Raw genomic sequence first — 25,036 nt, forward strand, 5'->3', positions numbered from 1 at the left:
ACTTCCCAGACCTAGAGATCAAGCACTGCAGAACACGGGCTACAGCAAAAGGCTGTGCAGACGATGGTGTTAAGAAAGAAGGGGATGAAATGATGCTATTCTCAGCCTGGTGGAAGTATTCAGAGACAGGGCAGTGCAGAGGTTGTATGCTTGGGCAGAAAGTGCCAGAATTTCAGCTGTACCATCTTGGGCAAGTTACTTAATCTCTGGTGCCTCATGTCCTCATCTTTAATATGGGGATGATAATAGCATCTACCTCAAAAGACTGTCATGAGAATTGGACAAGTTATTCTATGTCAAATGCTTAAAACTGTGTCTCCACAGAGAAGGTGAACAGTAAATACTAGCCGCTATTATTAGTCAGGCTTTCCCTCTAACACACTAGAGAAGTCTCTCTTTCAGAAATTGTTATGTATAGTCTTTTACATTAACAGTTTTTTTTTTTTTTTTTTTTGAGACGGAGTCTCACTCTGTTGCCCAGGTTGGAGTGCAGGGGCACAATCTTGGCTCACTGCAAGCTCCGCCTGCCGGGTTCACGCCATTCTCCTGCCTCAGCCTCCCGAGTAGCTGGGACTACAGGTGCCCGCCACAACGCCTGGCTAATTTTTTTGTATTTTTAGTAGAGAAGGGGTTTCACCATGTTAGCCAGGATGGTCTCGATCTCCTGACCTTGTGATCCGCCCGCCTCGGCCTCCCAAAGTGCTGGGATTACAGGCGTGAGCCACTGCGCTGGGCCAACAGTTTTTAATAGTACAAAGTCAACACATAATAAGCAAAAGGAAGAAAAATCACTTGTAGTTCCATTACTTTGAGATACACATCATTAATATTTTGGTGTTTTTTCTTTTAGTCTTTTTTTCCTGAGCATTTCTGTGTATATGCATATATACATTCTCATTTTTAACTGAAAGCCTTTTGTACTAACTTATATTTCCGCCTGTGAAAACTCTTGCTTTTAATGGTTTTCATTCACTATTTAGAAAATAATTCATTTTTAATAGAAAAAAATACTGTACTTCCACCTGCTTTTTAGATTAATTCCCTTTCAATCCATTCTTCTAGAGAAATTGTGCAATCCCTTTGATACACATCAATTTTTGGCCACATCAATTTTTGGCCACACAAATGAAAATGTTTCCCCCATCATCAGCCAATCTCTCTCCATTAGAGGCTCTTGTAGGTGACATGGCAGTAGATAGAACATGATGTAAAGGTTAGCCTTACCTGATTCAGTAGTGATGGGTAAAGAAAAAAATGTGTCTGAGTAGAGTGGCTTTGTGAATTCCTTCAGGTCCTCATCAAAGAGCTGTGTAAAAGCTCGAATGCTGATTCTGAAAAGAAAACAGATTTATTTAAATATACATTAGTTGTTGAACACAGTAGCTGAAAAATGTGTTCAAGGAGAAATAGGGTGGGTTCCTGTGTGTATCTATCCAGTGTGTAGCAGGATAGAATATGAGTTATGGAATCAGATAGTCCTGGGTTCATACATTCATTCATCAATTTATTCATAAATATTTAATGAGCCCCTGCCACATGCCAATCACTGTTCTAGGAGCTGGGACTTTGCAAGAAACAAAACAAAGTCCCTGCCATTCCAGAGGTTACATTCTCATGGAAGAAGTCAGATAATAAACACATAAATATAATAAATCAGACGAGATGTGTGCTGTGAAAAAGAAAAGAGCAGGGTAAGGACGATGGAAAGCAATGGGAATACAGCATGTGGGACTGCTTTATTCAGAAAGGTAGTGATGAAGGCAGTGAGTGAGAAGTGTTGGATATATCGAAAGAACTAAATTTGTTGATGAATATAGAGTATGGATGATTCCATATGTTCTGGCTGGGGAACAACTGGAAGAATGGAGGTGTCATTTACTAACATGAGGGAAAACTATGGAGAAGTAAACGGGGGGGTTTGGGAAGATCCAGACAGGTCAGTTGTGGCGGAAGTAATTCTGAGATGCCCATTAGAAAAGTCAAGTGACCAAATATCAATATTATTATTGTTGCTGTTGTTATTTTAACTTACATATCTCTTCATCTTTTGGCACTATTTTCTAAAGATCATTTTATCTAAATATATTCTAAATATATTCTAATATATTTATTGTCAACAGGAAATATTTGTTAAAGGCCTTCTTTATAAATTGCTGAAGTTACAAAGAGATGCATGGTCTCTAGTCTTGGAAACTTGAAAGACAAAATATAAAGGAATCAGGCAAATAGCAAAAGAAGAAAGCATATAAACAATGGCAAATGAGGAATAGTGGAATATGGAGGAAACAGTGTGTGTGGGCATAGGAGGTGAGGTGGCGGGGAGCAGAGAGCTCAATGAAGAGACTGCTGGGATAATCAGGCCAAGGACACAGGGCCCTGGCCAGGAGCCCTGGCAATGAGAATGGAAAGAAGACTGTGAAAGGCACTGAAAGGAGGAACTAGGTGGGGCCCAGACTGAAGAGAAGCAGGGAGGAATCAAGGATGGCCTAAGACTTGAGCTCACGTCACTCAAGAGAACAGTGGGAACACTGATAGAAATGAGGAGAGAGGCTGGGCGTGGTGGCTCACACCTGTAATCTCAGCACTTTGGGAGGCCGAGGCAGGCAGATCACCTGAGGTCAGGGGGTGGAGATCAGCCTGGCCAACATGGCGAAACCCCAACTCTACTAAAAATACAAAAATTAGGCGTGGTGGCGGGCACCTGTAATCGTGGCTACTTGGGAGGCTGAGGCAGGAGAATCGCTTGAACATGGGAGGTGGAGGCTGCAGTGAGCCAAGATCATGCCACTGCACTCTAGCCTTGGTGACAAAGCAAGACTCCATCTCAAAAAAAACAAAAAACAAAAAACAAAAAAGGGAGAGAGATTGGTGAAGGAAGATATACTTTGCTTGGGATATACTAGATTTAGAGGGACATTGAGGCATTGATTTAGAACTGTCCAGCTGACACTGGAGTTATTGCAGTCACCTGGGCAGGAGAGTTGCTGAGGTGGCTGTCCACGTGTCCATGTAGGATAGTGCCTGAAAATCAGCTGGTCCTAAATTCAATAAACAAGCAAGATGCAGCTACAAACACACAGATTTGTAACCTCTGCTTGAATGAGAAGCCTGTGATCCCTATCACAGGACCTAAGTCTCGTGCTCTCTCCGTAAGTCAGGCCCAGTCTGGAGAGCTGCACTCAATTTCTGGGGGCATATTTGAGGATGAATTAGAGATCATTTGAGGTGATTGACCTGAACAATGATAGAGAAGACTTCAAGGGACATAATATAGTTAGTTTCTGATTTAAAGAAGGCTGCCATGTAGAAGAGGAAAACAACATGATTATTTTTCTTCTTGAAGGTAGAATTAGGCTTAGTAGGCTGAATTTATAAGGAAGGAGGAGTTTAGGAATATTAATCTGTTTTCTAACATTAGAATATGAGCTACCTCCTAGATTGTGAGCCCCCAGTCACTGGGGGCTGGAGGATGGGGGTGGGATTCAAGTAGAGGCTGGAGGAGAAGCAGTCCCAGGGAAGCTGGAGGAGGGCATTGCTGCACTAAGTTAAAGATTGGCTTGGGTGACTTCTTGAGTCCCTCCTATTGTGAAGATTCTCTAATTGAACTGATGGAGTATTAGGCTTGGTTTATATGGGAAAACTTTTTCTAGTGTTAATTTCAATTCTATGAAAGTGACCAGAAGTACTCCTTTTTTTTTTTTTTTTTAATCTGTATTTCTTGAACCCAAAGGTATCTGGGCATGTCCTGTGATAATGCTGAAGCAGTACTAGGCCAGGGCAAATTGTTCTGCCCCGCCCCCCCTTCTTCTAACTCATGCCCAGATCCGAGTGTAATCCTGTAAAATGAACATCAAGATCATATTGATAAATCACATCTATAACTTCCATCTCCAAAAGATCCATTCCAAGTCAAAAGATGTTCCAGGAATAACAGCCTGTCAATGGAAGTATATTGAGAAAGGTCCACAAAGGGCAACAAGCAATCACCACACATTAAAGGGGAAGGTGAGGAGTTGGTGTGTGTTGCTAATTTTGGAAGGCAGCTATGCTAACCACTATAACACCAATGCCTTGGCAAGTATGTTGCTAATTTATTATACATTTGGAAATTCAGTGTCTCTGATAAGACTTTCGTATTTATAAGTGTGGGAAGACTTTTTTTCTTTTTCTTTCTTCTTTCTTTTCTTTTTTTTTTTTAGACAGGGTCTTACTCTGTCACCAGGTCAGAATGCACACTGTAACCTCCACCTCCCGAGCTCAAGTGATCCTCCAACCCCAGCCTCTTGAGTAGCTGGGATTACAAGTGCACACTACCATGGCCAGCTAATTTTTGTATTTTTAGTAGAGATGGGGTTTTGCCATGTTGCCCAGGCTGGTCTTGAACTCCTGGGCTCAAGCTATCTGCCTGTCTTGGCCTCCGAAAGTGCTGGGATTACAAGTGTGAGCCATCGCGCCCAGCCATAAGGACTTTTTCAAACATGATTCTGTTTGATCATGTTCAACCTCTCCAATATAATAAAGAAGTTTATTATATTACTTCAGAGGTTTGGAACCTGAAGCTAGGAGACAGTCCATGTCTTCTCCAAGATCACACAGAAAGATGATGAACAAAAACTGAACTTCATATTTCTGGCTCCTAGTGCAGATCTCTTTTCTTATTTCCTCATGGCTTAATTTTTGGTTAAAAGCAATGACTTCTGGCTGGGCACAGTGGCTCATGCCTGTAATTCCAGCACTTTGGGAGGCCAAGGCAGGCAGATCACATGAGGCCAAGAATTTGAGGCCAGTATGGCTGACATGGTGAAACCCCATTTCTATTAAAAATACAAAAATTAGCCAGACCCGTGGTGATGCATGCCTGTAGTCCCAGCTACTTGGGAGGCTGAGGCATGAGAATTGCTTGAATCCAAAAAGTGGAGGTTGTAGTGAGCTGAGATCACGCCACTGCACTCCAGCCTGGGCAACAGAGCAAGACTCTCGGTCTGTCTGTCTGTCTGTCTGTCTGTCTCTCTCTCTCTCTCTCACACACACACACACACACACACACACACACACACACGCCATGACTTTTGTAGGAAGGATGAAAAAAGCCTGGGCTAGGAACAAGAGGATCTGAGATCTAGTTCTCACTTTTACTCCGTTGCTGGCTACTTGGATGGTCCCTAAAGTTCTTTATGCCTCATCTGTAAAATAAAAGCATTGGCTATAACAACCTTGACATACTCTGCTCTGAAATCACAAGTGTAAATACAAAGTACTGAATGGATGCAGATAAAAGGGACCTTTAGGAAGGAGATAATGACCTAGTATAGGTTCAGCTTAAAATTAATGGGTCATCAGGCATTCTTCCCTTAAAACTTTTCCAAAAATGAATGTCACAGCTACTTTCCCCAGCCCAGCACTTAGCACCCACCCACAGTCCTATCTCGTCCTATCATCCCAGTCTACTCCTTTTTATTCACCCTCTGTTTGAAACTGGACTGTTTGTTCTACTCTAAACAATTTGTGTATTTAAAACTCCACACTTTGACTCCCACTATTCCTTCCACATTGAATCTCCTTCTGTCACTATCTGCATATTTCTAAATCCTTTTCCTATGTTTTAATACATCCTTTGAGAAGCCTTCTGAACCTTCACAGCATTTATTTTCCTTTATTCCTTATGTCCTTCAACATTTCTGCCTCTATTTTGCAGATGTGGCTTCTGTCTCCACATTGTAAGCTCCTTGAAGGCAGTGCTCCACCTTATTTATCTATCACCCAACAACACCTATTGCCAGAGAAGGCAAGAAAACATATGCTGAATATATGATAGCAAGATAATTATGAATATGACACAATAACAAGACACTATTTTTAGTGAACAAATATCTGATAGAATTTTTTCCACTTTAAATGTGTCTAGAATTAGAATTCTATAGCAGAAAGTTAGGGATCATGCGGTTCAATTTCCTTCCTTTGAAGAAAACGAGGTCAGGAGAAGCTGACCACCTTACTATGGTCACACTGCTCTTTTATTTAGAATAAAAACAAAACCAGACCAGCACTTTCCTTACCTTCCAACTCTCTCACCGTAATGATCTGCCCTTTCTCTTTCCATATGGAACAATGCAATAATACATATGAATCATAGGAACCCAACAATGAATGAAACACATTGTATCTGTTGACATAACAAACTTGCGTATCAGCAAAACCTAGAATTTCCCATTTCTCAATCCTAATTATTCTTTTTCTGCACTATTTCCTGTCCACTTATTCCCTTTGGAAAAAAGGATGCCTAACAACAAGGAGGGTGACTGGTGATGATTGTCTTGAGACAGGCAGAATTCTGACTGGACTGAGTTCAGCAGCCACCACACAAGAGGCTGATTTGCATGTGGTTCTGTGATGTGTTTTGGGAGATGACACCTCTTCTCATCAAGCATTATCTGTCTGGCATGCTTTTAACAGGACTGAAGTAAACATATATATTGGAGAAATATAGGAAAGCTGTGTTCTGAAAAACAAACATGTACACAGAGATGATGAAGCCATAACACGAATGTGTTACTTCCATAGAGCATCTTGGCTCATTCCCGTATTTGTTCATAAACATTTCACGAGCACATCTTTTGTGCCAGGAACCTGCCATATTGTTTTGTAACCAATGACACATCTGTCTCCCCTGTTGGATTGTGAGTTCTTGCAGTCTAGTTGAAGAGAGCAGGTAATTCGATAAAGGGTTAAAAGCCACTGGTAAATGTAGGATTAGAGGCATGTAGGGAGACGGTGCTGTGGACGTGGACATGGAGCTGATGGAGCACCCAACCGCCCAGCTGTGGGTTGACAGGATAGTGTGGGTGGTTGAGGGTTGAGCTGGCTTTTGAAGTGTATGGAGAATTCGCCAGCCAGATAAGAACGGAAAGCATCTGAGAGAGAAAAGATTATGCAAAGGCTCAGGGGTATAAAAGAACCATGTCACATTCAGGAACTCCGAGGAGTGACGAGTAGCAGGAAAGCAGTGGGTACTTAGAGCATATATGGTTGGAGACAAGGCTGGTGAGGCAGGCAGGAGAAAGCAGGGTTTAGTGTGCCCTGTGCTGGAATCTGCTCTTGCTCTTGTAAGTGAATGGGAACTACAGGAAAACCTTAATTTAGAAGTGACATGACTAGGTTTGATCTGTCACATACTCAAAACCACTACTTAGGACACCCTTATGGAGCTTTGCAGGTGAGGAAGATGAAGATTAGAGAACTGAAATGCTGCTTACAAGTTAAAATACACAGTTAAAAAGTGGCAGAGTTGGAACTCAAATGCAGGTGCTCTTCCAAAGACCTCCACAGCTACTATGGGCGCTGGGAGATTGGTGGGCTCTGGTTCAGACACAAATTTTTTATAGCTTCTTACTCTCTCTTTGAAATATAGTAATGAATTATCTTCACCCCTTCCCTTTCCATAAGTAAACAAACTAAATCAGCCTCAATGTTCCAACTCAAAAAGAAAATAGCCCTTAGGTGACTTTTGCTCAAGTTTCCTTGAGCCCAAGTAACCAAGGAGCTGAGGAATCTCGATTCTTTTTTTTTCTTTTTTTTTTTTTTTTGAGACGGAGTCTTGCTCTGTCGCCCAGGCTGGAGTGCAGTGGCACGATCTCCACTCACTGCAAGCTCCGCTTCCTGGGTTCACACCATTCTCCTGCCTCAGCCTCCCATGTAGCTGGGACTACAGGCGCCTGCCACCGCGCCTGTCTAATTTTTTTTTTAATGTATTTTTAGTAGAGACAGGGTTTCACCATGTTAGCCAGGATGGTCTCGATCTCCTGACCTCGTGATCCGCCCGTCTCGGCCTCCCAAAGTGCTGGGATTACAGGCGTGAGCCACCGCGCCCGGCCTCTTTTTTTGTTTTTGAGATGGAGTCTTGCTCTGTCACCCAGACTGGAGTACAGTGGCATGATCTCAGCTCACTGCAACCTCCACCTCCAAGGTTCAAGCGACTCTCCTGCCTCGGCTTCCCGAGTAGCTGGGATTACAGGCGTGCACCACCATGCCTGGTTAACTTTTATGTTTTTAGTAGAGATGGAGTTTCACCATGTTGGCCAGGCTAGTCTCGAACTCCTGAACGCAAGTGATTTGCCCACCTCAGTCTCCCATAGTGCTGGGATTACAGGCGTGAGCCACCACTCCTGGCCGCATCTCTTGATTCTTACAGGAACCGATAAATCCTGGTTTTCTAGTCTTTCTTGTTTCTCTCTTGTTCTTCTGAAATCTTGTTTCCTTTAGGTAGGCTCATATGGTCTCTTTTTGAAGTAAGTATCACTAAAAAGTTTGTGTGTGTTTAATCTGGAGGTGCCGACCTTGCCTGGGAGGTAACAGTAAGTGTCTGGTGAGCCCTGGGTAAAGGTAGCTATACAGAGTTCCTGCCAAAAGTGAGGAAAAACATCTGTCTTGACTTGTTTGACATGACGGAGGAGCTAAGAACTCTTTCGGGTGTAATGCTATGTCATAGTCTCCTTTTGGAACTGGGAGGGAGTTTTTTTCGGCTGAGACCTAGGAGTGATACTTCAAATATGTGAGAATCAATAAGCCCTCAGCATCGACAAAGTAGAATGGACGCTGGCCCGTGGAAAACCTAATTTATTGCCATATTGATTGGGTATCAGCTCTTCCAACACCCAACAGAGAAGGTACAACTTCTGCAGAAGTAATAATCTTGGGTGTCAGTAGCTCTATATCCAAGACAGTAGCCTAGGTTCCCTTTCTCTTGAGGATGCTGATTGGGATGCTGTATACTTCTGCTTGTACCTGCCTTCTGAAAACACAGTGCAGAACAAGAGCACTGCCAATTCCTAGGGCAGAAGGGCCTAGTGACTGCAATGATGTTTCCTGGAGCCAAAGCCAAACAGCTGCTCCTTTTCATTTGTCATCTCCATGGGGAAAAAAAGGTGTTCCCATTCATTCAGGGGCCTTTGCCTTCCAGAGTTCTGTCTGGACCAAAGAGCACTTCCATCTTTAGATGCCTTAGAAGGTAAATAAGTGAGTATAATTTCAGTTCACATTATAAGTAGAAGATATAGCTTCATATTGTTTGGATCTCCCTAAACTCAGTCATTTTATTTGGACATTTTTACAATAATGAGCAACGTAAAGTATTGGACTCATATTTAAAAAGTTGTAGAAGGGCCGGGCATGGTGGCTCACACCTGTAATCCCAGCACTTTGGGAGGCTGAGGCAGGCAGATCACTTGAGGCCAGGAGTTGGAGACCAGCCTGGCCAACATGGCGAAACCTCCTCTGTACTAAAAATACAAAAATTAGCCAGGTGGGGCGGCGTGTACTTGTAATCTCAGCTACTCGGGAGGCTGAGGCAAGAGAATTGCTTGAACCAGGGAGGCGGAGGTTGCAGTGAGCCAAGATGGCACCACTGCACTCCAGTGTGGGCAAGAGTAAGACTGTCTCAAAAAAAAAAAAAAAAAAAAAAAAAAAGTTGTAGAAGAGAGAACAATCTATTAAGAACCTTCAGTTCTTCCCTTAATGATTTGGAGCTTTTGCATAGTGCTGAAGTCCCTTTTGACACATTACCTGCAAGTGGAGGCAGGAATCCAACTTTCATAAATTACCCAGTAAAATGCAGAGTTTACTCTTCTAACGTAGGTTATTAATCTATGGAAGCTCACATGCATCAGATGCTCAGACAGCTGAGTGCCTCGTAATGTAGCATGTCCCATCTAGCAAAACAGTGGTAATACATCTAACCTGTAAGCAGTGTGTGGCTTCAGTGGTCCATCACAGAATTTTTGCTGAGTGGGATCGCATTTTCCACCTAGGCTCTCCATCTCTGCTCCAAGCTTAATGTTAAAACTCTTGGAGTTGCTGTTAGGATTTTCGGCACATTTGCTGGCAAAATAATTAGTCTGATACACCCGAATGGAGGCGTTGTGCCTGTACTCCAGGTAGGAAGGGAGAGGGTGCTGTTGTTCTGGCTTCAGCTCATCACTGCCTGGAGGAGAAAACCCACAGTTAAGGACTGCCTTTCTTGTGACTTAAGTGATTTCAGTGATTTTAAATTAGGTTTCTGAGGCTGCCTCCTCATCCACTATCTCTGGCCATTTCCAAAGTACAGATTGTGCAATCTCAAAGAACGATATGAAATTCTCCTAATAAAGTTAATTTTAATTCACTTTTTCTAAAATACATAAAAATAAATAGTGTGTATATAAAATACACACACACACACACACATGCATATAGCATCATTTTCCTAGGAAATAAAATGAGGGTAGCTCTTGCATTAAATGATAGCACCTCTCACAACTCCACAGTGTTACACAACTCCCATTGTGAGTGAACCCACTCAATAAACTCTTTATCTTGCCAATAACCATTGTAGTTGAGCTAATAAGGAAACCCCTATGACCTGGGAAATAGGAAAAAGATAAGAGAAATCATGTCCTAGGCCAGAGTAGTCATCCCACAAGGCGCGCTCCACATGCCATGCCCAGTTTGATTATTGCTCTGCATGTGGCTCACTGTTATCTTGAGTACAGTTTAATCCTGGTCCAAATTTGGCCCCTTACTCAGAGCACTTCCCAGAACTCTTCCCCTGGTCACCCAGCCTGCTGTGTGTTTTGGCACTGCGAACCAGTTTTGATGCTGACTGGAGAAAAGCGTAAGTAGAAAGATAAATACTATAGAGATCAGATACTGTTTACAGTGAGCTTCAAGGTGTGGTGCAGTGAGGGTTTATGATAGCATCCTGAATTCTTGTTTAATAAAATTTGCTCATAAGTGGGTCTTAGAAATATTTTGTTGCCAGTAGTTAAAAAGAAACGTTGTCTTTAGCATGAGTATGTACACTATAAATGGCATTTATATGAGATGGATTGTTATCTTAGCTAACCTGGAAATCACAGCCCATCTCCATGGACATCAATAATGGAAGCCTGTCTGGCTGGGGAACACAAGGCTACTTTCTGGGGTGTGACTTTTTCGGTTACTGTCTTCTAGTCATGCAGCAAAACGCTGTCTTCATTGCAGTCTAATCAAGTCTAAAGTCTTTCCACAGTTCACCAATTTATCTTCAATTATGTGGTGTGAGGAAATCTGGGACATACCAATGACCCTTGAAATTATTTAGTTAATTGTGCATAACCAGATTTAGTTCAATTAAATAAACTGTAAAAGCACATAGACTGTTAGATACTGTGAGCCTAAAATACCCATTGGCCTAGAAACTGCCTCACAGTTTGTCAGGTTTCAAGTTTCCCCCTTACCCACAAATGGGTCAAAATTATCAGGGATGCTTAAGAAACTCATGTAGCACCTTAAACAGTATAAAAATATATAAGAAAGGTAAACCTATATTAATGTCATTCCAGGCAAAAGCCTCTCTTTTGGAGAAATAACACACAAGACCTCAACAGCAAATATATACATGGACAGGTGTGCCCCAAATACAACACTCTTACAGGTGGTTTGACAAATGCTGATACGATAAGCTTGAAAGCTCTTACTCAGTGGTTGCATGTGATGTTGTGATAACCATTCCCTAGACTTTGTTCTTATCTTTAGGAATTAGGTAGATATTGAATAATTTAGGAAACTAGAGAATGAAACATACTATTCAAAATTCAGTGGAGAAGAGAAGAATGTTTCTCATGAACTTTTTTTCTTCTTTTAGGCTTTTGGTTCTTTTTGTGACTTGGTGGGTGGTTTGCAAGTATGATCAGTTGAGGCATTGGAGATAGGAAGGGGTGAAGACGGTTGAGGCATATTAATGTTTAATGGTAGAACAAAAGAGTAGTGAACAAGATTGACCCAGTAATGAAGAGGACTAATCCCAACTACTTAGGAGGCTGAGGCAGGAGGCGGAGGTTGCAGTGAGCCAAGACTGCGCTATTGCACTCCAGCCTAGGCGACAAGAGCGAAACTCCATCTCAAAAATAAATAAATAAATAAGAAATGTAATACATAAATTAAGAGTTCCTTCAAAGTTAGTTTGAAGCCTTGAGATTGCCAACAGGTTGGGTGGAAAGAAGAGGACTGAATAAGGCATTACATGCAATGCACTTCCAACAGTGCACGGCACGTGGTAAAGACTCAATAAATGATGGTTATTGTTATTATCGCTGTGGTTGCTATTATCATTACTCTTCTATTTAATAATTAAACCTAGAGGATAACAGGCTTTACTGCCCAAAGAAGCTTTGAGCAGCTTTTCCTTACATCTCCCTGTATCCAGCGGAGATGGGGTGAATGATACAAAAATTACATTTTCTACTTAAGTTTCTTGAACCTTTTCACAGAAAGATCTCCCACATGACCTCCGAGAAAGCAATTCGGTGTCTCAGAGTGGAGTTAACTCATGATAACTTACCATCAGCCTCTCTCACCACCACTGTGAAGTATTTCACAGCTCCATTGGTGTCGCTGAACCAGCTGCAGTTGACAGTAAAGTTGATGGAAGATTTGCTAATTAGCACATCCTTTTCATTCACACGAATGTGTGGGGGTGGAGGAGGGGGGCCTGGAAAAAGAGGTGGGGAAGGAACCAAGAGGGGTCACAACTCTGCTTTCACAGCATAAACAACAGTAAAATGAAGGATTCTGCTCTCTTGCATCAGACTGTGTGTGTGAGCGTGCGCCTGTGTTTAATGCTGTAATCAAGAAACTCTCCCCCTCTCCTGAAGGAAAACAGGCAGAGGAAGTGATTTGCCAGTGGCACATTAAACATAATGAAAGAGGTAGCTCTTCAGCAGAATTTCCTGAAGTTGTAGCTTCAAATTGCTTAAGAGCTCTATTATAGCTCTAACTATATGAGGCAAAGTGATATATTTAAATACTAACTCATTCAGGTACTTTAAGATCATCTAACTTGTTTGCTGTCAGGGTACTTTACCCAGAGAAATGTTGCCATTTCTTGGAGCCTTTTAAGTCCTCCTCTCCAGGTGGCAATCACATAGGCTTATGCAAAAGTGAAATGTATGCAAGTGAATGGCAGTGATGGATATGACAGGGAAGGGTGCACAGCCCCTTCACTCTGGTGACAGGAGGCTCCGTGCGTACCTTCAGGGACACTTACGGTCTATCATTGTGATAGTGCTGTCTTCAACCACCTCGCTGGTCATGCCGGCCGACTGCACTTTGATGGACACCAGGTACCTCTTATGGGGCACTAGCATCATGATGTTGAGCAGAGATTTTTCTTTCTCCAGCTTTCTGGAAAACTCAACTTCTTGGGTGTCCATTTTCCGGCATTCAATACTGTAACCATCAAAGTCAGAATCAGGAGGGATCCAAGAACAGGCAATGGCTGTGGAGTTCTGAGGCCGGCAATGCAGGTTTTGTATCTTGTCAGGCTCTAAAGGGAACAGAGGAGCCAACACTTTTCAGAACTCAAGGAGAATTTTTTTATTTTCCAGCTCCTTTGGGTCCAACTAGCTCTGAGATCTAGGTATAGGAGGGACGGACAGGCAAATACAGAGTGTCATGGCTCACCCTAGCAGACACATGAGCACAAATCTCCCAGGGAACCAGGGCTGGGGTAGGAAATGCTGAAGGACAAGCGTGGACAAGTCTGAGTAATAGTTAAAGACTCCGGGGGATCTAGTTATGGGGCCCTCCACACTTTTGTGAGTTTTAGCTCCAGGAGCTCAACCAGGTTCTCACAGTGAATATCGAAGAAAAATCCCCCCATGTTTCTGAAAGGGGGGGAACAAAATAACTGTTTTGAAATACACTAGAGCACTCTGCCCTCAGTGGAATCTACCCAAAGCCTAACCTGCTGGGGTTTTATCAGAGCCCAACTGACCTGGGCCAGGGGAATAACCCAACCCCAGCCACTTCAACCATCCTGTCCCACCTCAGGTGGGGGTAGGGGGTGCTGAGAAGTACCTGCAAAGTTCACAGCTTGGAGGCATAGGCTCGCTAGAAGACTAGACCTAATCGTAGGACTCTAAAGCACTTCTCCTCCCCCATGCTTCATCACTGCCCCACCAAACACCAATTTACAGCAGTTTCTTTTACGTAGTATGTTGTATCGAGCTATCAAGAAAAAATCACAAGGCCTACTAAAGGAAAAAATATATAGCTTGAGGAAACTGAACAAGGATCCAGAACTACAAGTCAGATATGGCAGGAATGTTGGAACCATCAGACCAGGAATTTAAAACAACAGTCATTAACATGTTAAGGGCTCTAATGGACAAAGTAGACAACATTCAAGAACAGGTGGGTGATGTAAATGGAGAGGTGAAAGTCCTAAGAAAGAACCAAAAATAAATGCTAGAGATCAAATCACTGTGACAGAAATGAAGAATACCTTGATGGACTTCTTAGTAGCTAGACATGGCTGAGGACAGTCTCTGAGCCTTGAGGATCTATCAGTAGAGACCTCCCAAATGGAAAAGCAAAGCAAACAAAGACTGAAAAGCAGAACAGAATATCCAAGGACCATGGAACAACCACAGAAAGTGTATCCTACACAAAATGAGAATACCAGAAGGAGAAAGAAAGGAACTGAAGAAATATTTGAAACAAGAATGACTAAGAATTTCCCACAAATAAATGTTAGACACCAACCACAGATCCAGGAAGCTCAGGGAACACCAAGGAGGATATATGCCAAAAAAACTATGCCTAGGCATATCGTTTTCACACTACAGAAAATCAAAGATAAAGAAAAATTCCTGAAAGAAGCCAGAGGGGGCAAAACAACTTACCTACAGAGGAGCAAAGTTAAGAATTATGTCCTCCTCTGAAGCCATGCAAACAAAAAGAGAGTGGAATGAACACTTATTTCATGTGTTGAGAGAAACAAGTACCTACTATGGGCCAGGTGCTCTTCTGGGGATTATGAACAGTACAGAGGTAAGTAAGATGTTAGCCCTAACCTGCAGGAATGGAAATGAGTCCAAATAGCAATCATAGAAGGCAGAAAGGAAAACATACCAGAAGAAATGGCGAGACAAGGTGCTATGTGGGGGTGACACACAACCTTCAGCTGCTGGCTATTAGTTATCAGCAGGAGTTAGTAAAAGCCGTAAGGCAGAGGTGACACTCTGCCAAGATATCGAGAAAAAGGCATTCTGCGTAGAGAAAAACCACAAACCCAGGTACCAAAGGAGGAGGTGCCGGGAGTAGGATGGTAGAAAATTGAGAACTGCAAATCATTCATTATGGTTGAAGCATATTTGTGAGAAATTGAGTACTGGAATGATTTTACATGAAAATTATAAACTTCTATTCTATTTAAACTTCTGCTATTTTGGATTTTCTGTTACCCATAGCCTCACCTGATCCTAATAAATACAAGCCTTGAAGAAACAAATAAACAAACAAACAAAAAACAAGTTCCACGAGTCATCATTCCTCATAAAACACAGCACTGAGTCCCTCTCCATGGCAGTTTTTGTCCTCCTGGGCACTCCTCCGTTTGGTGAATGCCTCACTTAAATTCTAGCATCCAGGACTGAATACAACAGTCCAGTCGTGATCTATAAGCCCAGCCGCTAACAGAGTCATATGAGCTCTTAAACTGAGTACCTGCAAGGCTTTTGGGAAAGGCAGTGTCATGTGCATAGTCTATCGACCCCCGTTTGGCTGTGTAAGAAATGGCCCTTGAGCTTAAGATACTTTCTTACCAAGAGATCGAGAGCCTACACAGCCTGTGCTGGGCTCATTGCCTTGTGTGGGAGTATCGTTCCCTGTTGCAAGCTCAATGTATGCTCTTTTGTTCTGCTTACGCATGTGTGTCACATGGCAGATGGTGAACACCAATGCTACGGTTGTCCTCTGAGGAGACAGGACAGGGTCCTTCTACTGTGACCTGAGAGTGGTGCATTTAGCCAACTGCCCTGCACTGACTGCTGGAAGAGACCATACACAATGTGCCCTTCTGTTTTCTGTTGTTGTCAGGGTTGAAGACAGCAAGTGCATCTCTGGGCAACCACTGCAGCTGGCCATGGGGGACTGAGGCATACTGTTGAGGTTGATCTTACTCTGTCTCCTCCCTATGTAAGCAAAGCTTTGTTCCATCCAGTGCTTGCGTTATGTTTCTCTGGTGACTCTAATACCAGATGCAATGGGCAGAAGTGTTCAGAGTCCTGCCCTGGGTTTGGTAACCAGTGCAGGGTGCTCTGCTTAACAGATTTCATGAACACAGCCCACAGTCAGCCACTGAAAACTCAGCCTGAGCTTGCCATAAACTAAAACTCTTAGTTCTTTTTCACATATTTCTTTTGACACACAAATAACTGCTCTTTGGATACAATGTGGCATAAAAGTTATACTTGTTATAGTATTAATGCTTATTAAAAATGTCTGGCTTTATTAAAATGCTTAAATGTCTAACTTTCAACTATGCATTTTATCAACAACCATTAACTATCTGATCTGATCCCAGAAGCTACTTCTACTGGGTATTATTGAAACACAAATATTTGGATTAAAGTCCCTAAGCTGAAAACCTGTCTTTCTTTGAGGGTGATAGTATCTATCCCAAAATGCCTTTGGGAAGAAACTGGTATGTGCTTCGTCATCAAAGTATTTTTCTCTCAGGGACATACAACAGTATGTCCTATGATCCCTCTGCTTCTAGTTTTGCCTCTTTCGGTCTATTCTCTACACTGTACCCAGAGTAACTTTCTAAAGTGTAAATAATGATTATGATATCTCTGCTGAAATTGAGTGGCTCCAGTTGATCCAAAATAAAGTTCAGAGTTACCATGGAATACAAAACATTTTATTATGTGATTCCCTTAATCCTTACCTTTTATGCTATGGCCAAATAAACTTCTTTCTGTTCCCCTGTTAGTAGATCTTGTACTCTCCCTCCTCTCTGATCTTGGAATATTTTATTCTCTCAACCTGGAATATTCTCCACTTCTTCCCCCGCCTCTACCTGGTAAATTTCTTTCTTTAGGTTTCTATTTGGATGTTTCCTTTTCCAAGAAGTTCTCTTGTATTGGGTCAGATTACCCAACCAGTGCCTCTATAGTACCATTTACTTCCCTCATCATACCCAAAATATAATGTCTAGTTACAAATAGTACGTCCTACCTAATTGTAAGCCCCATGAGGGCAGAGAGAGATTCTTTCTTTATTGTCCCTTGTTGTTAATGTTAAATGAATGAACAAATCTACATAGACTTCTGCCTGAATTCAAATCCAGACCAATCCCATGTAAAAATACGGATTTAATCCAAGCCCTATTTAAGTAAGATGTTGAACATATACTTCCCCTCACTCCATTTGAGAAACAAGAATAGCAAAACATGTCATACTTGTCCTCACAGTTCCAAAAATTGGTTTGCTGTAAGTTTTCCAGGAATCACCACTGACAGTCTTGACACTGAATTGATAGGATCTCCCTGGACGAAGACCATACACAATGCGTCCTTCTGATTTTCTGTTGTTGTAGGGGTTGAAGACAGTAAGTGCATCTCTGGGCAACCACTGCAGCTCGAAGTCATTGTAGTCTGTCCAGTCTGGGGGCCCCTTCCACGTGATGGCCAAGGATGTGTTTGCAATGTCAGCAAATGACATAAGACTGGGAGGACTTGGAGCTGAATATAGGAGAAAGTGAAAAATCACATAATCACATCTATGCCATAACACATACAAAAAAGATAGCTGAGTAACATCAGACACACTTTTAATGTACCTTGTAGGAAGAGATAATATGATGATATAGTAGCAGGAGCTTTCATTAATAGTGTTTATTATGTGTAAGGCACTGTCCTCAAGCATTTTATGTACCTTTTTTTCTTTTTCTTTTTCTTTTTTTTGAGACAGAGTTTTGCTCTTGCCGCCCAGGCTGAAGTGCAGTGGCATGATCTTGGCTCACTGCAACCTCCATCTCCCAGGTAGCTGGGATTACAGGCACTTCAGCCTCCCGAGTAGCTGGGATTACAGGTGCCCACCACTACGCCTGGCTAATTTTTGTATTTTTAGTAGAGACAGGGTTTCCTCTAGTTGACCAGGCTGTTCTCGAACTCCTGACCTCAAGTGATCCACCCACCTCGGCCTCCCAAAATACTGGGATTACAGGCGTGAGCCACGGTGCCCAGCCTCATATATGTTTTCTTAAATATTCATAGCCAGATCTTCCTTACCATGGTGCTGTGGAGCATGAGTGTGCTCCGAATGGGTTACAAGTGTGTGAAGGTATTAATTCCATCAGATTTTGGGGTGCAGAGCTGACACCCACAGACAATTATGTCCAATTGCAGATAGCCTTGTTGATTAACCCCAGGGTGACACACAGACATCTATGTGTGCCCATGACATAAAAACAGTTAGGGTGCACTGGTGATAGCCACACAGTGATGATGTATATGATTATCCCCACTTTGCAGATAAGGAAACTGAGGCCTAGAGAGGCTCAATGACTTGACCAGATTCATAGAGCTAAGCTAAGGACTTAGTTCTTTTGGACCATAGCCTTGTCCTTTATCTGTTGTACCACAGTCCCTTCCCAAGTTCAGGGGCTAGCAAGGGTATACCATTATTGGCTTTATCTCTTGTCATTAAAATCAGAATCAAAATGTGTCTCTGGAAGCTACTTCCCACCACCCCTTGGCCACTGGCACCTGAGCTTCTCACCTGTTCTGCTCTCCGCTGTGACTTTATTGCTGAGATCTCCACTGTGAGTTACCACCCACAGCGTGTACTTCCTTCCGGGAACAAGGCCGTGAAACCGCCACTCCGTCAGGTCCTTGTCTTTCCAGTTTTCCTTCTTTGTGCCATTGGGATTATAGAGAATCAGTTCATAAAAGTCAAAGTCCCCAGAGGCTGGACTCCAGCTGAACCAAAGGCTGTCTGTCATGTTCCGATTGGACCCCCTGAGATGACTCACAGAGGCTGGGACTTAAACAAGAAAAATTCTTAATGAGAACAAAACAGAAACAAAGGCATTCTGGCCCACAGGTGAGAGTATATGCTACGTTGGGCATGTGGGTGAGTTGTACATATTATAGTCAGATCTTGCCTACATTTCAGGCCATTTAACTTTAAGGGCGTATAGACTAGAGATACGGTGTAAATTAAAACAAAACAGGTGGTGACTTCCAGATGCTTGCCACATGCACCCTGATAAGCATGTAAAATGAAATCTTCATAAATGATGAATAAATCGTTGTCATTTAGCTTATTTAAAAAGGCCCAGAAAATGTGTATACAAGGTTCCAGCTCCTCCCCAGTGTGGCCTATGTCATTGCAGCCACCATCCCACAGCAACCCTCTCTGGGTCTCTTTACATCCTCTCTACCCTCCTTTAGGTTCTCAGTTCTTTTGTGCCCTTTCTTATAAAATCTGTATTGGTATAACTTCATGTAGGGAGAGAAGTGTTTACAGTCACTCCTATCATTGTATAGATTAGTCATGCTGCCATCCATCCCAATAGCTTTGCTATTCTTTGGAGAATGAAGACTGTTGCCACATTGGAGGACTTCTAAGCATTAATGAGCAGGTGAGGAAAGATGTGCAAAGGGCTGCCTTGGAAATGATGACGGGTAGGCAATTCTATCTGTGGTTGAGGCTTATCGCAGCTCTTTTTCACTCCTTTCAAAAGACAAACAGAACTTCTGTTGGCTGCCCTTGGAATATGTTCCCACCTGGCTCCCTTCACCTTTAGTTCTCTGCTGAAATGACTTCTCCTATCTAAAGTAGTTGCTTGTCCTGCCAAGTCACTATCATGACACATCATTTTTTTCATAGAATGTAAGGCATTCCCAAATCATCTCCCTTTAATGATCTGTCCCCGTCCTCTTCCCTCCCCGCTATTCCAGAGTTCTCTGAGGGCAGCGCCCTTGACTGTCATATTACAGCAGTGGGCCATGTACCTGGCACAGAAGAGCACCTAAAACTATTGTCAAATGAGAAAAAAGAATTGAATAGGTAGGCTGGGCATGGTGGCTCATGCCTCTAATTCCAGCACTTTGGGAGGTCGAGGCAGAGGACTGCTTTAGCCAAGGAGTTCAAGACCAGCCTGGGCAATATAGGGAAGCCCCCATCTCTATAAAAAATAAAAATTAAAAGTTTGCCATGCATGGTGTCATGTGTCTGTCGTCCCAGCTGCTTGGGAGGCTGAAGCAAGAGGATCACTTGAACCCAGGAGGTCGAGGCTACAGGGAGCCATGATAGCATCACTGCACTCCAGCCTGGGCAACACAGCGAGAACTTGTCTCAAAAAAAAATTTTTTTTGAATAGGAGATAAAGGACTCAAATTATGGGAAAAGGGTAGATTCTGTTTTTTATTTGCAGCCCAGAGAGATGTCTCTCACTTTCCTGGAACTCTGTGTTTTCACTTCATCTAGTGCTATGTTTCTAATTCACAGCAGTCACTGCCTGTTTGCTATATTTGTGGTTGCCCTTCTCTGCTCCTGCTCTCCTCTCCATCTATTTCTTGTTAGAAAGCTGCAGGGTATGGCTTGAATTAAACTATGATAGGTTACAGCCCTCTTGTACAGTTTGATGTCAAGAGGAGGAACCACATTCATTTTTTTACCAAGCCCTAGGAAGTAAACAAGTGGAGGCAAAAGAGCAGAAGCTAGTGCAAAAACTGGCCGCAAATTAGTTACACGTAATCAAACGTGCGATTTAGGGTCAAACAGCCTGAAAGTCACAAATGTCATATAAAGCTACATCCTGAATAGAAGAGGAAACTAAGGACCAACCCAGGAAAAGCCAGTGAATACCGGGACAATTCCCCACGATTCATTACTGCTTGGGTCTTGGTCTTACCTGTTCTACCAAATATGAAAGACTCATTAGACAGCTCCCCACTGTGAGTTACAATCACCATCTTGTACATTCGGCCTTGTAGCAAGTTCTGGAAAGAGAAGCTCTGGACTTGTGGGTCAACTTGAGCTCTCTCCTGGAGATTCCCATCTGGGTTGTACAAAAAGATGTTGTACCAGCTGAGCTCCCCCTCTGAGGCGGTCCAGCGGAAGGACAGGTGCCTGGTGGAGTTCTCTGTGATCCTCAGGTTGGTGACAGCTGCTGGGACTGGAAAAGTCGAGGAGCAAGAGAATGAGGGAGGGAAATGCAGTGAGGAGAAGAGAGCAGGTGGGAAAGAAAGGGAAAAGCAAACAGAAAGAGGAAGTTGGATTCAGTGATATGAGAAACAGAAACAATAGGAAAAGCCAAAAGCATTTTTCAAAAAGCTTCATGTTAGAATTTTGCAAACCCTTTTGGACTTCTGTGCTACCTCTTGGCAAGGTCAAGTGCTGCTAGAAACCGCCTCCTTGCAAACTGCTGGCACAGATGCTGTCTGATTCCTCAGCAGGCTTAAGATGCCAGTAGAAACAGAACAGGACATCTGCCTTGATTTCGCCTGAGTTCTCTTTTCTCCACCTCAAATGCTCTTTCTCAGGCTCTCTTTGCTTTCTCCGCTCCTTTTGCCAGGCCCTTACAAGTTATTTCCCATGGATCCATCCTTTGTTTTCTTCATATTCTATAGCCCTAGCTGAGCAATCAGTCTCATTCAATTTATGGATTCAACTAGCATTCTGGTCCAGATCTTTTTATGTCCAGCTCACTTCTCTTCTGAGCTCAAATCCATATTTCCAAATGCCTATGGTTCCCTCTCTCTGCAAGTCACTCAGGCATCTCAAATTCAATACACAGCTGAACTCTGGATTTTTGCCTGACCCTCTCACCTCCTGCTTCTCTTATCTCAATTAATGGCATCATCTTCTACCAGACATCCTAGGTAGAAACTCTGGAATCTTTTGTTCCTTCCTCTATAATCCACTCAGCTCCCAAGTGCCACCTTAGCTAATGCAAAAATACTTCTTGACTGTATCCACTGTTCTTCATGAGGGCCCCTGCATTCGTTCAGCTGTTGGTCCTTCTCCTACGACTGCAGTCATGTCATGACCCCATTACCTGTCCAACTGCATCCCCCCCACTCATTTGCGCTCACTCTGTTCCAGCCATATGGGCCCCTTTACTGTTCCTCCAACAGGTCAGACACACACCCACTCAGGGTCTTTGCTTTGGCATTGGCTCTGCGTCTAAATACCCAAATATTTGCATGACTTTCTCATTTCTTTCAGAGTTTTACTCAAATGTCACTGCCTCAGTGAAGTCTTTGGGGACTGTACTACCTGAAATTGTAAGTCCCGGCTGGGTGCAATGGCTCATGCCTGTAATCCCAGCACTTTGGGAGGCTGAGGAGGGTGGATCACCTGAGGTCAAGAGTTCAAGACCAGCCTGGCCAACATGGTGAAACCCCATCTCTACTAAAAATGTAAAAATTAGCTGGGCGTGGTGGTGCACACCTTTAGTCCCAGCTATTCTACTCAGGAGGCTGAGGCAGGAGAATTGCTTGAACCCAGGAGGTGGAGGTTGTGGTGAGCTGAGATTGCACTACTGCACTCCAGCTTGGGTAACAGAGGGAGATTTTGTCTCAAAAAAAAAAAAAAAAAAAAAAAAAATTGTAAGCCCCTTGACCAGGCATGTGGCTTATGCCTATAATCCCAACACTTTGGGAGGCTAAGGCAGGTGGATCTCTTGAGCCCAGGAGTGTGAGACCAGCCTAGGCAACATGGAGAAACCCTGTCTCTACAAGGAAGTACAAAAATTAGCTGGGCGTGGTGGCACATTCCTGAAGTCCCAACTACTTGGGAGGCTCAGATGGGAGGATCGTTTGAACCCAGGAGGCAGAGGTTGCAGTGAATTGAGATTGTTCCACTGCACTCCAGCTTGGGTGCCAGAGCGAGACACTGTCTCCAAAATAATAATAATAATAATAACCATTAATAGATAGATAGATAGATAGATAGATAGATAGATAGATAAAATTGTAAGCCCCAACTCTTGCTATCCCAATTTCCTAATTTAATTTCCTTCTTGGTCTTTATTACCACCCAACCTCCTGTATCTTTTACTTATTTATTTTGTTTATTGACTTTCTTCCCCACTAGACTATAAGAATAATGACCATGGGAATTTTTTATTCATTTCTGCATATCGAGCAGTTAGAACAGTGCCTAACCTATAGTAGGTACTCAATAATAAATGAATTAATAGGTGGATCTCCTCACCTCTGGTTCATTTCCATTCAATCCATTGCCCCATTGCTATCTGATTTATCTTTTTAAAGATAAATTGTTATTACAAAACAATTGCTCTCTGGCTAAAAAATTTGTATTGCTTTAAGATAAAAAAACTCCTGAGGAAGGCTACCAGGCACCCTCTAATTTGGCTCCAATCTGGCTTTCAGCCTCACCTTTCCATCATGCAACACACATTTCAGCCACCCACAACTTCTCCTTTCTCCTGTTCATACCTCCTGGCCTTTGCACAGGACAGGCTGTCTGTAGGAAGTATTCTACCTTCTCTCCATAAGAATTTCTTCATCCTTCAAGACAGTATTGAAATGTCACTTTTATGAAGATGTCCCAATTCTGCCTGACCTCCATGCTTCCCTGAATGCCAGACATCCCTCTCTTATATGTACTCTTTATCACAATGCATTGCCATTATTTGTCCATGTGTCTGTCTCGCCAGTCAGCTCTTTAAGGACGAGAAGCATGCCTGATTTATCTTTATGTCCCTGTCAACATAACCATCCCCGCCTTCAGACCTATGTACTGACTAAATAAGTTATCAATCAATTAGGCCAATGTGGTTGTCTGAATAGCCCCAAAGATGTCCATGTCCTAATCCCCAGAACCTGTGAATATGTTACCTTCTGTGGCAAAAAGGGCTTTGTAGATGTGATTAAGTTAAGGATCTTGAGACGAAGGAATTATCCTGGATTGTCCAGTTGGTGACCAAGGTAATCACAAGAGTCCTTAAAAGATGGAAGAGGGAGGCAGGAGAGCAGAGAAAGAGATGTAAGGTCCCATGCAGAGATTGGAGCAATGTCATCGTTGGGAAGGGGACACGAGCCAAGGAATGTGGGCAGCCTCAGAAGCTGAAAAAGGCAAGGAGTGGATTCTCCCCCGAAAGTCCCTACAGGAAACACAGCCCTGATGTCTTCATTTCAGTCCCCAAAAACCATTTTTCAGATTCTAACCTTCAGGACTAGAAAATAATAAATCTGGGTGGTTTTAAGCCACTAAGATTGTGATATTTTATTACAGTAGCAATAGGAAGCTAATAGCACAATATTAATGAAAAATCAGAATCAGAGTGTGGTGGGCTGAGTCCTGTGTGGATAGGGCAACCGACATGGAAGTGGCAAATCAGGGTGAATGTTCCCAGCGTATCAAGAGATGGATACCATCTCCCAATGTTGCGTCATCCCTCTTGCCCTGTGGTTCTTACACAATAGTAGACATTGGCAATATGTGCTTCAAAACATTATGCTGTGCTAATTACCTGTTCGGCCTTCAGTCTGGGCTTCCTTGCTAAAGAGGCCTCCACTGACAGTTAGGATCTGTATCTTGTATTTCTTGCCTGGTGTCAGATCTTCAAATTTGTGTTGCTTAGTGGTGGCTGGCTCTGATGTGTTGTGCAGGATTCCATTTTCAGTCAGAAGCAGGATATCGTATCTTTCTGCCACACCAGCAGCTTTTTGCCAACTTACTATTAAGGAATGACTGCTGTATGCATTGTCTGCAATTACTCCTTGGACAGATGCTGGAACTGTAGAGAGACAAGTGGAGCAACAAAATACAGATTTTATCACTTAGGGTAAAGTAATCAATTGAGAAAAACTCCTGAATCAACTGCAGGTAGATGATGCGTTTGCTTTATTTGTGTGGCATTGATACTTTCTGTGTGCCCTTATGGAGAAAAGAGGAGAAAGGATTTCCTGGCTTAACCTGTCTGTAAAACTACTTTGATTCTCCATTTTTTTCTCTGAATTTAAATAGGATCTCAGATAGAAAAGTTAGTGAAAATGGCCTGATAAATATGCAGAGTGGTGCATACCTATGAGTCTAGAAAGTGAAGGATGCTGAGCAAGTTCATATTCAGTGAATGTGGGTTTGATAGTGAATTATGTTTCTTGTTTAGACTTTTATTACTAACATTAACTAAGGTCAAAACTTCAAGTCTTGACTTCAGCGGTAGTATATACTAGTATTTGTTCTATAGCTCCTGAAG

The 25,036-nt window shown here is 42.7% G+C and overlaps 1 protein-coding gene across 8 annotated transcripts in view; it reads right to left on the reverse strand.

Moving 5' to 3' along the window:
• Window positions 1-25,036, reverse strand: part of PTPRB (protein tyrosine phosphatase receptor type B) — a 124,242-nt gene that overhangs the window by 27,738 nt on the left and 71,468 nt on the right. For all 8 annotated transcript variants that reach the window (XR_012420454.1, XR_010579499.2, XM_065524567.2 and 5 more), the window contains 8 exons: window positions 24,308-24,574; window positions 20,720-20,983; window positions 18,580-18,843; window positions 17,259-17,540; window positions 13,058-13,336; window positions 12,353-12,502; window positions 9,733-9,976; window positions 1,225-1,331 (listed from right to left, as the gene is read on the reverse strand). Coding sequence is in view for 6 of the 8 variants with exons in the window: in XM_065524567.2 (XP_065380639.1) it covers window positions 1,225-1,331; window positions 9,733-9,976; window positions 12,353-12,502; window positions 13,058-13,336; window positions 17,259-17,540; window positions 18,580-18,843; window positions 20,720-20,983; window positions 24,308-24,574 (1,857 nt within the window). In the remaining 2 variants the exon portion in view is untranslated. The remainder of the gene's footprint in view (window positions 1-1,224; window positions 1,332-9,732; window positions 9,977-12,352; window positions 12,503-13,057; window positions 13,337-17,258; window positions 17,541-18,579; window positions 18,844-20,719; window positions 20,984-24,307; window positions 24,575-25,036) is intronic.

The sequence above is a fragment of the Macaca fascicularis genome, chromosome 11 (genome assembly GCF_037993035.2).
Source record: "Macaca fascicularis isolate 582-1 chromosome 11, T2T-MFA8v1.1".
NCBI lineage: Eukaryota > Metazoa > Chordata > Mammalia > Primates > Cercopithecidae > Macaca > Macaca fascicularis.